Source organism: Lissotriton vulgaris, chromosome 11 (genome assembly GCF_964263255.1).
Source record: "Lissotriton vulgaris chromosome 11, aLisVul1.2, whole genome shotgun sequence".
Taxonomy (NCBI): domain Eukaryota; kingdom Metazoa; phylum Chordata; class Amphibia; order Caudata; family Salamandridae; genus Lissotriton; species Lissotriton vulgaris.
Window position 1 is genome coordinate 222196958 of NC_141699.1, and position 14173 is coordinate 222211130.

General features: G+C 46.0%; 1 protein-coding gene across 2 annotated transcripts in view; it reads left to right on the forward strand.

Annotated features, from left to right (window-relative positions):
- GRK3 (G protein-coupled receptor kinase 3) overlaps positions 1-14173 on the forward strand; it is a 1062914-nt gene that overhangs the window by 675263 nt on the left and 373478 nt on the right. For both annotated transcript variants that reach the window (XM_086943135.1, XM_086943134.1), the window contains exon 5: positions 4611-4685. In XM_086943135.1, the coding sequence (XP_086799261.1) occupies positions 4611-4685 (75 nt within the window). The remainder of the gene's footprint in view (positions 1-4610; positions 4686-14173) is intronic.

The window sequence follows — 14173 nt, forward strand, 5'->3', positions numbered from 1 at the left end:
GTAAAGCGCGGGTACCACGATTATAGCAAAAGCAAAGAAATAGAAAAAAGCATATATCTTATTTACTTTTGCTATAATCGCAACGCAAGTGGTGACGCGAGTGGCGCACATGCGCGCGTGCGACTGGAAAAACTGCTGTGCACGTTGCGCGCACTTGTGCGCGTAATAGCAAGCTGGTGGCTGCCTTTGGTAGCTCTTTAAAAACCAGCTTACTACATGTCTCGCCAGTCCAGCGCATGCGCTGGCTCTAGCGAATGGGAACAGTCCAGCCCGAACTGCCAAGCCATGTCTTCCCTGGACCGGAATCAAGCATCCTAGTACCGGTTTTTGGCTATCAGCCTTCATCAGCCAGGATAACTTGACTCCAGTGGCATAGTAAGCGCGGGACCCACGTCTGGGCATACCCTTCCCTCATAGGGTGAACAGCAAAACACACAAGGTGATGGACGGAATGTTGCACATTGGCAAAACATTCACCCCCAGTCACAGATCTGGGTTCAATCCATCGTTACTTTGATCACCACACCACACCACTCCACTTCAGACATGGACATATGCAAATCAGTCTTGACCCTGTAGCTCATGGGAACAGTCCAGCCCGAACTGCCAAGCCATGACTTCCCTGGACCGAAATCAAGCATCCTAGTACCGGTTTCTGGCAAAATAACGTTGGATTAAACCCAGATCTGTGACTGGGGGTGAATGTTTTGCCAATGTGCAACATTCCGTCCTTCATCTTGTGTGTTTTACTTTATTTTCCCCATAATAAATTAGTCCTCTGATCAACAAGTCAAGATAGCTAAGGTGGAAAGCTATCCAAGAGTCATTTCGGATCACAATCTTTTAGTAATTGAAATCTTATTGGCCGGCGTGATCAGGATGCCCTGGACCTTTAACCCCTTCGACGCTGATGACGAGCTGGGCTCGTCATGGCGTAGCCTCCTCGCACGCTGATGACAAGCCCAGCTCGTCATGCAAAGTGCGATTTTGAAAAACCCAGCGTGCGAGCGGAATTCCGCTAGCGCGCATGCGGTTAAAAGAAAACTTCTGGATGATCAATCGTATCGGGATCATATGACCAATTGGATTGCCGAATTCTTTGCCATTGATTAAGGCTCATCCTCTGACACTAGGCTTTAGGATACTTTCAAGGCGGGGCTTTTAGGAGGGACCTTGAGCTTCTCCATCTCTCGTCAGAAAGCTCTGCAGAAGGAAATTGGTATTTGGTTTGATCAGTTAGAAATTGCGGAGCGAGAGCTTATGTTGAAAATATTGAGGATTCTCAACAGGAAATTCTGATTATCAAATCCAAAATACATCAACATCTTGGTTCAGAGCTGGCAGCTAAATACATACTTCACAGGGCCGAATTATATGAGCTGGGGAAAATACTGGGTGGGTTCTGTCAAAATGCCTTCGACAAGAGGAGTAATGAACAGAATTGTTAAAATTAAAGATCATCTAGATCAAATTCAGGAATCCCCAATAGCAGTATTAGATGTTTTAAAAAATTATTATGAGCAACTGTATAGTGAGGAAGATACCTCACTAGATGGGGGGATTATTAATGGACTTTCTAAAAGATCTAGAACAAAAGAGGTCTCATATGAACAAAATAAAGTCATTGCGTCCCCGATTACCGGGGAGGAATTAGAAATAGCTTTAACCTCTTTAGCCCTTGGTAAGGCTACTAGCCCTGATGGAATCCCCCTGGAGTTTTATAGGGCTTTTGCAATAACAATTCAACAGGAGACGCTGCAAATTTTTCAATTGGCCCAAAGGGGATATACCCCGAATCATGGCAGAAGACAGCCATAGTGGTGCTTAAAAAAAAATTAGTTTGTTGCCAGCATCGTTCCGACCCATCTCACTTATAAATTGCTATAGTAAAATCTATTCTAAAATACATGTGTATAGAATAGGCAAGATAATCACTCATCTGGTCTCACTCCGCCAGCATCGGTTCATCCCCAGCAGGGACAAGACAGACCATGTCTGCCGAGTTATAGCCCTGCTTGATTGGGCACAGGCCACGGAATCACTGCTGGGAGTAATCCTGTTTGACACTGAGAATGAGTTTGACAGGGTCTCCTGGCGGTATCTATGGTCTGTGCTGAAGTTGAAGGGATTCTGTGGGGAATTCATTCAGGCAATTAGGGCATTGTATTTCTCACCAAAAGCAGTAATTTGCATTTCAGGGGAGGACTCAAGGGAGTTTAATATTAGCAGAGGAACAAGGCAGGGCTGTCTGTGTTCTCCCCTGCTCTTTGCCCTTTATATTGACCCCTTTTTAAGAAAAATAGAGCTGGACAATGGGGTGGCTGGGCAATCCCCAGTTTCTCCCTGTATTATTGGGTGTCTATCTTACAACATATGGGTATTCTATTAGTTTGAGATAAAGCTGAAATCCCAGAGGAAACTAGACCAACAATATATGAAATAGGTCTGGGCGCTGAAGCTAAGGGTTGTCTGGTCAGGTTCTTAGATCTCAGAATTACAAAAAAACAAAATTCAAAATACTGAAAGCAACATAAAGGGTGTGGAGACAGGAACGGCGGATCATGAAGATCTCAAAGCTGAATGCATATACTTCATTTATGGCTATAGGCTTACTTCCGCCAATATTTCAGGACCCAGTTACTCAAAGATGGGGGAGAAAAGGAATTAGCACCCTGGAAGATTTGTACAGTGAGGGTCAGCTCTTATCATTTTTAAATCTGGAGGATAAATTTAGGGTGGATAAAAGGGATTTTTTAAGTATCTGCAGATACTGAGTTTTCTGGGTCGTAGCGAGAATAGGCTAAATGTGACATCTGAAAGGATTTCTTTTGTGGAGCTAGTGAGGGGTAAGTCTAGGATTGGGAAGATTTATCAAATTTTAATTCAGACCCCTCCGGACAATATAGAATCCCAGAATAGGAATTGGGAAAACAGGCTTGGAAGAGAGGCTATCTATATTGAGGATTCACTGGAGATGGCAGACCAGGTGATTATAACTGGGAGTCTTAGAAGTCAACATTTTCTGTCTGTGTTTGATCTATACTATACGGCAGCAAAGGTTGCTAGATGGGCTGGAGGGGAGAGGAGGGAGAAGAGGGAAATGTAATAGATGTGGCTTATTTGCTGCTGATACCTTACCCATGTTTTATTTTTGAATATGTTTGTGCAGGACCTTGCAGACTTTTAACTAAAATCTTCGGTTTTCCGGTTTTAATTACCCCTACTCTTTTTATCTTGGGGTTATTAGATGACATTGAGTCAAATAAAGTGTTGACCCTCCGACTTTCTCCAACTAGATGTCAAGAATGCTGGCTACTTATAATATAGAATCTGCAGTATATAAATTGAGGGGTCGATGGAAAAGGGAGTTTGGGCAAAAAATATGGGCCCCAATCAGAAATGTGGTTAATTAAATCAGTTATTTATTGCATAGGCACGTTTTGCCACATTATCAATTGTAACTTGAGGTAAATGGAGCTGCTATTTATTCGTGAATAAAATCTGGCTGTTATCCCCTTTTTTCTCAATGAGAAGTTTGGTTATTAGATTAACCTATTGAATGCACAGGCACTTTCTTTCTTATATTGTTGAATATAATTGAAGAGGTGAAACAAGCTGCTATTTTTCTTTTTTTTCGCCTCTCATATATTTGTGAATTAAATCTTTTTTCTCCTGTATTATCAAAAGTAATCTATGAGGTAAACCGAGCTGCTATTTTTAGATATATTTGTGATTGAAATTTATCCCTAATTTTCTTTCTTGCCATGCTCGTAAAGGTGGTATATTGTATGTATCTAAAAGCTGCCATGACATGTATTATTTGTGGTCTTTTGATTTTCTGCAAATACAAATAAAAAAGTTTTTCATATCATAATTCGATATGTTCAGGTGATAGGTGATTTTAAAGTAATTGTTTCCAGGTTTTGAGAGATGTTCAGCAGCGGTTTTGCAGAGGACCATTGTGGAGGCTATCTGAGTGGAGCAGAGAATCCTTGAGGGGATTCCTACGGACTCAGAGCAGATGAGGACGAATAAAGCTTTCTGGATTTTAGAAGCTTTCCTTTATTGGCGATCTATGGATTTATTATAACTAGAATAATTAAGGGAAGCATATATCACAACTAAGTTCCAAGTCTATTCTCTAGTCGAGCAATGCCTATTGGTAAGAGCCTTGATAATAATGTTGCAGCATGTTATGCAGAGAGACGATTAAGTGAATCCATTTTCCCAAGCCGACATATGTAACACATTTAGGATTTTGTGTGTGTTTGTTTTACCAAAATGCTGTTCTGTTTTTTTTTTTTTTTTGATAAATATAAGATATTTTGTAAATAATCTGTGCCTTAAAGGCGCAATCGTGTTTTGGAATCTAATCATCCAGAGAATGAAGGTATAGAGCTGTTTCTAATGATTTGTTTATCTTGACACCATTTCTATGTGCCATGCAATTTTAATGTAAAACTATTTTACTTATAGAGATAGCTTGGATGTCATAGGCTATGCTTTATTTGAATTAGTTTATTTCAGTCAGTGAGTACTAAATGCAATTTAATTGGTTGATTCATCTTGATTGGAAGTAGAAAATGATGCTCCTATTTTTGCCTTTATAGCCATTTTCGAAGCAAGCTGTAGATCATGTACAAACACACCTAGCAAAGAAACAAGTGCCACCTACGCTTTTTCAGGTAAGATCAAACTATTACATTTTAATGTCCTATCACTTCGGTGTTCTGTATCAAAAGCTTTGCAGTGGAGACTGTTTATATGGATGATGAGTTAAAATAATAAGATAGCTCTTTGAAGGAAAACGATGTATATTTGTTTTTTAAATGCAATATGTGAAAAGTGGTGCAATTCTTGGTAAAAACTGCCCCATCACAGATTACACAGTAAGAAATGTTTGCGTGGAACTAACAAATATGTGCTGCTACCAGTTCCAATTTAATTATGTTGCTTCTAGGAAATGGCCAACCGAGTCCATAAATACTTTGAAGAGTTTTTGCTACATTCCAGAACTGCCTCAGGCTCAGACACAGATGTACAAACATAACAATGTTAAATGAAAAGCTTTAAACAACTTACTCCTTTCAGAGGAAGTCTGTGAGAGAAACATTGAGAAAGTACCCAGCTTAAATTGTTTGTTCAGACCAGGAAGAAATCGAATTTTCATGGGATTTGCAGGATTTGAAAGCCCACCAAGGTTTTCTAAAGTTTGGTGGGCAGAGTTTACTGTCCTTTACAAAAAGGATAATTTATTTAAAAGCCCTGTGGAGAAGGGTGCATCCCCAGAGCGAGAGGGCGCGGTGCATAGCCACCTGTTTTCCCTCCCTCTTTGTTCCTTTGTACCTCAGTCACTGGTGCCAGACATATTCAAATATATACCTTTATAATTGCATAAGTATAGAAGATTTCCTTTCTAAAATGTATATTGCAGAATCCGTTCTGAATAAAGGACGTGTGGATTGGGTGCTTTCTTCAGAAACACCACCTCCACGCATCTGTGCAATGCTTTCTTTATTTGGCCCCGTGAGTTGATATGTGATTACAGTTTCCTGCTCAAACATTTTTCGCCTCTTTGGTAACGGGAAGAAGAGTGACATTGGAAAATAATGTTTGCGACTTGAATCTTGAAATAATGAGCTTGGCTGTGTCCCTGCATTTCGTTAGTTTTGAATCACCTACCACAGAATTGTCTGCAAGCGCCTTCACAAAGGCTGCTCTGATGGTGTCAGATGTTAATTCTGATGTAGTTTGATTGGGTGTTTACCAAGCAGCTGTTTATGATGAATGGAGCTGACCTGGGAAGGGGAACAACCACTGGGCTTCCAGGAGAATCATTGCCAGTGTGAATGATTCTGAAGTAGATTCATTGTATTCACGTGTTTTAATGCGAATGACCTGAAAAACTATTTATTCTGCGTTTGCTCTCACACAGGGGTATGAAACATGAATCCAATAGGGCCAGATTGATGCTACTTTTTCAAAATATCCACCTAAAATTAAGGTGCATACAACTAATTAGATGGGACTAAGTTACTCTTCTTAACATTCTAGTATACTATGCATTTCCACCTAGATATAATGCTTGACAGAGGTGTCAGAAAAGTTATTTATGTTTTTCAGCAATGTTTTTCGTTCTGACTGGACTCATTTGATAGAATGTGTAGGAACAAGTTGCTTTTTTAATACTATTTCAGCTTGGTTTTAGCATCTATTTTAAATCCTTATGATTACGTGATGTAATACAGAATAGCTATGAATACTTGAGAATAAATCCGTGTTTAGGTAATGCCTTCCAGGAGCACTAAGGAAACTACAAGTCACTGAGGAAGAGAGGAGTGAGGCTGAAAGCTTAATATTTTTTTACGCATGATAAGAAGCACTCTATTCCTTAAAATATGTGCTTACATACTTTCTGCTTCCTCGGCCGCTAATTAAATCTTTAATTTCTTCATCTCTATAATCAGATATATCTTCTGGTTGCAGATATGGTACAATTAATGTGGATTATGTACTGTGAAAATTAGCTTGTGAATCAGCAGCTTGTCTTTTCATTGCAAAATATAAAGGTTTTGATACGAGTTGGACAGATCAGTATCCTTAGGTGGGATACGGCTCCATCTAGGTATACAAGGCCCTGGGAATAGGCTGCATCCCTGATCCCCTGTCCGAACCTCTTCTAAGACATAGATAGTTCTTGTAATGCTCCTCCTTACTGGACCACATACTCCCCTTTCCTGGCAACAGCTCTCTGTAAATATTTATGGCTTTCTCAAAGCAGGTGGTAACTGTGTGCATTAAACACAATGGAATGAGAAATCTTTTACTAATCCAAACGGGACGTACGTAGCAGTTAAAGGGATCTGGGACAGACGAGATATGATGCTGATTAGTGTCTATGCACCCTGTGAGAAGGTGGCCTGATATGCAGGGGTCACTATTCTAGTGAACACTATGTATCAGTCCAGCAACCCTTATTGATGATTGGTTGTAAGTCAACCTTATAGACCAGCTATCCTAGTAGCGTGGATACGAGCAGTCTAAGGCTAAAGACTCGAGAGGGCGTGTTAAGCCAGCTGTTATACCACACATATACCCCTTGAACACCAAGTGAAAGGACACCACACAAGTGTTATGAAAATAAACAAGATATTTATTAAGAATCACAACAGCCCTGTACTCTTTATGAGGACAGGGTACTAAGCACAAAACAAAACTCTTACGAAAATACTTAAGTTAGCACAGTATACACAAATGCCCGAGGGGCACGGAAAACCATATACTCTGAAAGTGGAATGCGAAATTACTAGCAGGTAAGTACAGTACTAATAGCCTTTGGAATCGCTAGGACTTGACTATAGAATCGTTAGATTACTTCTAGGAGACCCAGGGGACTCGGGTGCAGAGTGTGCACTCTCACGCGTGATGCGGGACAAAGTCTATGGTAGCTAGTAATGACAAAGTTAGTGTTCTCGGGCGAACCCGACCTGGTAGGAGGAAAACGAAAGTGGATTCTGACCCTTGGATAGTGAGGCTATGCTGGGGCACCGAAATGCCGAAGTTACCTAGCCCAGGGGCTGCAGCTGCATAGGACTCAAAAGACGTCGGGAATCCTCGTAGACGGACCAGGAGCCTGGAAGAAAGAAGTTGCTGGCAGGCGACCAGTGAAGAAAGTTCGATGGATCCAAGCCTGGATCGAAGGAAGATGATACCTGAAAGCAGAGGGGACCAAGTTCGAGACTACTAGCCAGTAGTCAGGTGGCACCAGGAGGGCACCGGATGGTAGTCACCTCGACTAGGTGAGTGGGTGACGCTGTGCTCGCAGATCTCTCGGACCAGGAGGCGTTGTCGGCGACCAGGATGGAGGAGCGAGCTGTCCCACGATGGATGAAGCTGTCGGCGTCGCTGGACCCAGGATTGGGCAACAAAGCCTTGGCAAATTCAAGCCCACGCGGTGGACTCAAAATGGCGTCTGGAGTGGACCAAGAGGGTCCGGGGTGCTTCTCTGTTGCAAGGAAGCAAGGGCCAGTCTGGAGCAACCAGACCAGCAGCAGTGATGTCGTCGGGCGTCGTGAAGAAGGCCACAAGCCAGCCGGCTAGTAGCCACACAGCGCGGTGAGCACGCAAAAGCAGAAGGGCCCCACGCAGATCGTGGAGATGCTGGAGGGCTGATCTTCGGTGCTGGAGCTGCTCAGGGTTGGGGCTTCTCGGACCCCAAAGCACTCACCAGTGGAGCACACGGTGGGCTTGTTGCAAAGAAGTCGTGCAGTCTTGGCGATCGTCGGTCCCTCGAGGTCTCGTCGCACTCACGGTTCTCAGCTTTGCTGTAGAGGTGAGTAGAGGTCAGAGGTGCCAGGGAAGCCGGGTCTCGTCGAGCTGGGTCGTCGGATTCGTGAAGAAGGACTTGCAGCAGACCGCAGTGTTCTTAGGATGGTGCCCGCTTGACGCAGGGTGACTACTCCTTAGCCACAAGGGAGAATCTTGAAGAAGGAAATCTTGATGCCTTTCGCAGAAAGTCGGGTCCTGATTCCAAAGATGATCTGATCTGAACAGGGGGCCCGCTCCTATCTTTATACTAAAAAAGGGGGCTGACCCGGTGACTAGGTCCTGCCTATGGGTGGGACTAGGAGAGGGGTGGTTACACCCCTCTGCCATGCCGGACTTCCCCAGGCCAGGGGCTGGTGTGCCCCTGGAACTGGTTCAGACTGGCCTATGCGTAGTGAGCACCGGGGTGCCACTCAGCAGTCACCTTCCTGAAAAGCCCTGCCTACCCAGGATACACAAAACCATGTCTGGGACGGTGCTAGCACCGCCCCTGACGGGAAACCCTTTGTCCAGGCTCCCCTCGCTTGAACGACTCCCAGCTGCAGGGGGTCAGACTCGTGTCTGTGGTGGCAGCATCCATTTTGTGGAGCTGAGGCTTCGTTTAACTTTAACCGGGGTTCACAGTTACATACATGTCATGTCCCTCTAGAAGGGTGGAATGCTAACCCCGTCGCCAGAATTGGCGAGGGGTTAGTATTCCAATTCGTATGACACCTTACTCGACATGTTTTGATAAAGCAATACCAAAGTTAGCATTTAACCGCGAGGATTATAATGCACTTAAGAGTATATGGTATGCGATATCATGGAACAGCTATTAGGACTTGATTCCGCAAGCTGCAGACAGGCTCAGCTCATGCCAGAGCACCATCTCACACGATTCCAAGCACTCTGCCTTCAGGATTGTTAAGGCCTGCCATAGGAGTGACTGATAGGAATCTGTGTGTCCATTTTAGGGTTAGATATAGGTATACTATATCTACAGCAAAGGGTGATTACACGACTTTGCCCCAGCTGTCATGCAGCCAGTTGTGTCAAATTTAGGAGGCCAGCCAGGGGTGGCATAATACATGCTTCAGCCCCTGGTAGGCCCTGGGTACACCTATGCCCTGAGTTACAGGGTCTGATAAGGTGGCCCAGTACCAATTGGAAATGTACCTAGGGTACATGGAATCCATTTTACAGAGAGAGCAGTAGGCCTGGGGTCCTGATTGGCAGGGTCCCAGGTCGACTATGTCAAAAACCAGCTAAAACACAGGGCAAAAAGTTGGGGGCAACCATGGTCAGGAGGTACCTTCCTACACAACCCCCCCCCCAAACGAAAGGAGATAAGGCTATCCTTGTCCAGGTAAGCCTCTATTACCTAAGTGGCCATATAAGGAAGGACCAGCTCTGGCTTGGTTTCCCCCTGTGTCATGGTCCACTAGGCAACCCCTCACCCTAAGGGTATCTGAGGGTCTCCACCATAGGGAATCTCTGCCTTTGGTGTGTCTTGGGAAAGAAGAAGGCTGATGCTGGGATGGAGTACTGAAGTGAGGCTCCTCTACCTTTGGGCTCAACTTCCTCCAATCACCATTCATCATGTGTGCCTTTCTTTCTTTAGCTGAGATGCACTGAGCTCTCAGGGTCAGCCTCTGGCTACCTAAAGCTGGAGGCTGAGTCCCTCTGTTTGGCTTACTGGAGGGACAGGTCAGGTCTGGGGTTTTTAGGCCCCATGTTTGACTGTGCCCAACAGTGTCCAGCTGTGGGAGGTCCCTAACTACTTTTAAGGGGGATCCCTCAGGAGTCTGTTTTATTTTCACTTGGCTAGGTTTACCAGCTTCAGTGATCCTAATCTGCTGATTAAGGGGTTCTTTTGGACAGGGGGCCCTTTGGGGTCCACCACTGGCCTTCCTGACCTCTTCAGCCCTGGGCTGACTGAGGCAGGGTAGAGAGGTGCAGGTTACCTGCTCCAGACTGGGTCCCACCTGGGAAGGGTCCACTGCCATCAGGGGCTCTGCCAGGCTAGGCCTGACTACCTCTGGGGCAGTTCCTTCAACAGGGGTAGAGTCAGTTCCCTGAGGAGGCTGGCTCTCACCTAGTGTCTGGGAGGGGGAAGACTCTTCTTCCTCCTCAATGCTCTCTGTTTGAGTGGAGTGATCCATTGTTTCAGGCTTCACAACCTCACTATCTGTTTGAGTAGAGGCTGAGACCATTTCAACCTGGCCAACCTTTTCAGGAGGGCACTCAGTTTGTGTTTGGGCTGTGACTGTCACAGCCCTCCTATCCTGTTCTGGAAAGTCTGTCTGAGCCTGGGCAGTGGCTACCACTGCCCTTCCAACCTTTTCAGGGAGGAATGGTGCTTGGACTGGGGCTGTAGCTATTACTGCCCCATTAACCTGTCTGGATAGGCCTATCATTCTGGAGTGAGTTTCTTGCTCCACCTCAGCCCAGGCTGAGAGTTCCAGGTCATTCCCCAGTAAGCAATCTACAGGTAGGTTATCTGTCACTGCCACTCTCATGGGCCCTGTGACATTACCCCAGCTGAGCTTGACTACTGCCATGGGATGCCTTCTCTTCACTCCATGAATGTCTGTCACCTGATAAGTAAAACCAGGGGTCAGTTGAGCAGAGGGGACCAGATGGTCAATCACCATGGTGACGCTGGCCCCTGTGTCTCTGAATGCCTCAACTTTCTGACCATTCACTATGACCTCTTGTCTATACTTCCCCAAAATGTGGGGTCCAGTAGTGAAGTTGGCAAACCCCATGCCAGTCTCACAGACAAGAGTGTGGTCAGGGGACCTGGCTAGGCCATAGTCCTCCTGATTGCCCAAAGTAATGCCCACCACATTCTTGGGGGCACTCCCACCACCTGGGGGATTACCACTAGTGGTAACAGGAGGTTTAGGAGTATTACCTGGGGGCATATTTCCCTTATTGCCATTTTTAGGGCAACTGGCATCACTTTTGTAATGGCCCACCTGTTTACAGGTATGGCAATAAGGTTTCTTCTGTTCTGAAGGAGTGTTCTGGGACCCACCACCCTTGTTGGAGTTTTGGGGCCCTTGGGAAGTCTTCTCTGTGGATTTATCCCCACCCTTCTCTTGAGGCTTGGTTGATTCCTTCTTTTGGTCACCACCCTGGTTTTTAGGCCTGACCCTGGTTCTGACCCATTTGTCTGCCCTCTTACCCAATTCCTGTGGAGAGGTCAGATCAGAGTCTACCAGGTGCTGGTGTAATAACTGGTTCTGACAATTACTTAAGATTTGCTCCCTCATAATTAGATTGTACAATCCCTTAAAATCAGTAACCTTACTACCCAGTAGCCAGCCTTCAAAAGCCTTAGTGGCACAATCAACAAAGTCAGACCAATCTTGAGACTGAGTTTTCTGGGTGTCTCTGAACAGCATCCTGTACTGCTCAGTGGTTAAACCAAACCCATCAACCAGTGTATTTTTCAAGATTTGGTAATTGTTAGCATCCTCCACTCTAATAGTGAGGAGCTTATCTCTACCTTTACCTTCAAAGGAGAGCCACAAGATAGCTGCCCACTGACTTTGGGGAACACCCTGCACAGTGCAGGCCCTCTCCAAAGCAGTAATCCATTTGTGGATGTCATCCCCTTGTTTAAAGGGGGGCACTATCCTATTCAGGTGCTTTGTATCAAAACTCCTTTCCCTATTGCTAGGTTTATAGCTGCCACCAGTGGGCTGTAGCCCACATAATTCTTGCTCTCTAGCAAAGGCAAGTCTCTCTTTGGCCAGGGCAAGTTCTTCCCTTTCAATCCTCAGTTTGACTGCCCTTTCCTCAGCTTCATACACTCTCCTCTGAGGGGAAGTCATCCCTCTGTGAGAAGAGTTGTGAGAGCCATTGGTTCGAAGGGATCTGTTAGAGCCTCTTGATAGAGACCTAACTCGTCCATTCCCAATGTTAAGCTGGCCTGAGAGTGGCCCCAGGGGTCCCCTAGTACCATTCTCATGCCTGCTTAAGTTGGACCTGGTTAGTCTGCTGACTTCTACCTGTCCCTTATCTGCCTCATCCCCTGACAACTGATCCTCATCCTCATCCTCAGCATCATCTGCTTCCTGGAGGGGATGGTCATGGCTATCAAAGGGCCCCTGTAAGGAGGGCATACTCCCGTCTGGATTAGAAGGGTCTGGGTTACCAGCCCTACTGGCATCATAAGCCTCTAAGAGACCAATCAGAAAGGAAGTTGTGGGGTTAGACCCCTGTCTTATCTTCCTGGAGGTACGCACCTGTCTCAACTCCCTGAAGCTAAGAACAGTATATCTGGAAGTGGGGACCTGTGGAGGGTCCACTGACACAAGGGGAGACTCAGAGTTTCCTCCTTTGTCTGACATACTGTTTCTAGTGTGGTGTAAGTGATGCACCTACCTACACTATGTGTTTGCCTACTGATCCCTTGCTAAGAGTTGCAGCCAAGGTGTGCTAAGCCTTGAGGAGCTGCAACAGCTGGTTCAGTAGAACTCAGAGTATTCTAAGCTAAGTTATATGTACCTAATCAATCAATCAATCAATCAGTGACACTTATAAAGCGCGCTACATACCCGTAGGGTCTCAAGGCGCTGGGGGGGGGGGGGGGGGGGTGCCGCTACTGCTCGAACAGCCAGGTCTTCAGCTTCTTCCTGAAGGAGAGGTGGTCTTGGGTCAGGCGCAGGTCGGTCGGGAGGGAGTTCCAGGTCTTGGCGGCCAGGTAGGAGAAGGACCTTCCTCCTGTAGTCGCTCTTCGGATGCGGGGGACGGCGGCGAGGGCGTGGTTGGCTGATCGGAGGTGGCGTTTGGGAGCGTAGAAGTTGACTCGGCTGTTGAGGTAGCTCGGGCCTTGGTCGTGTAGGGCTTTGTGTGCGTGGGTGAGGAGGCGGAAGGTGATTCTTTTGTTGACGGGGAGCCAGTGAAGGTCTCTCAGATGTCCGGAGATGTGGCTGGTTTGTGGGATGTCGAGGATGAGTCTGGCTGAGGCGTTCTGGATCCGCTGGAGTCTCTTCTGGAGCTTGGCGGTGGTGCCGGCGTAGAGGGCGTTGCCGTAGTCCAGTCGGCTGGTGACGAGGGCCTGGGTGACGGTCTTCCTGGTCTCGGTGGGGATCCACCAGAAGATCTTCCGTAGCATGCGTAGGATGTTGAAGCACGCCGAGGAGACGTTGTTGACTTGCCTGGTCATGGAGAGGGAGGAGTCCAGGATGAAGCCCAGGTTGCGTGCATGGTCTGTCGGTTTGGGTGCGGTGCCCAGGGCGGGAGGCCACCAGGAGTCGTCCCAGGCGGAGGATGAGGAGCCCAGGATGAGGACCTCCGTCTTGTCCGAGTTCAGTTTCAGGCGGCTGGTCGTCATCCACTATCCTAACAGTACTTATGTGATCTTTCAACAAGATATTCTTAGGATACGTGTGGTAAAACAACAGCAAGCTCAAATCCCAACCGCTGCTCACCAATGTGAGAAGGTGGCCTGATATGCAGTGGTCACTATTCTAGTGAACACTATGTATCAGTCCAGCAACCCTTATTGATGATTGGTTGTAAGTCAACCTTATAGACCAGCTATCCTAGTAGCGTGGATACGAGCAGTCTAAGGCTAAAGACTCGAGAGGGCGTGTTAAGCCAGCTGTTATACCACACATATACCCCTTGAACACCAAGTGAAAGGACACCACACAAGTGTTATGAAAATAAACAAGATATTTATTAAGAATCACAACAGCCCTGTACTCTTTATGAGGACAGGGTACTAAGCACAAAACAAAACTCTTACGAAAATACTTAAGTTAGCACAGTATACACAAATGCCCGAGGGGCACGGAAAACCATATACTCTGAAAGTGGAATGCGAAATTACTAGCAGGTAAGTACAGTA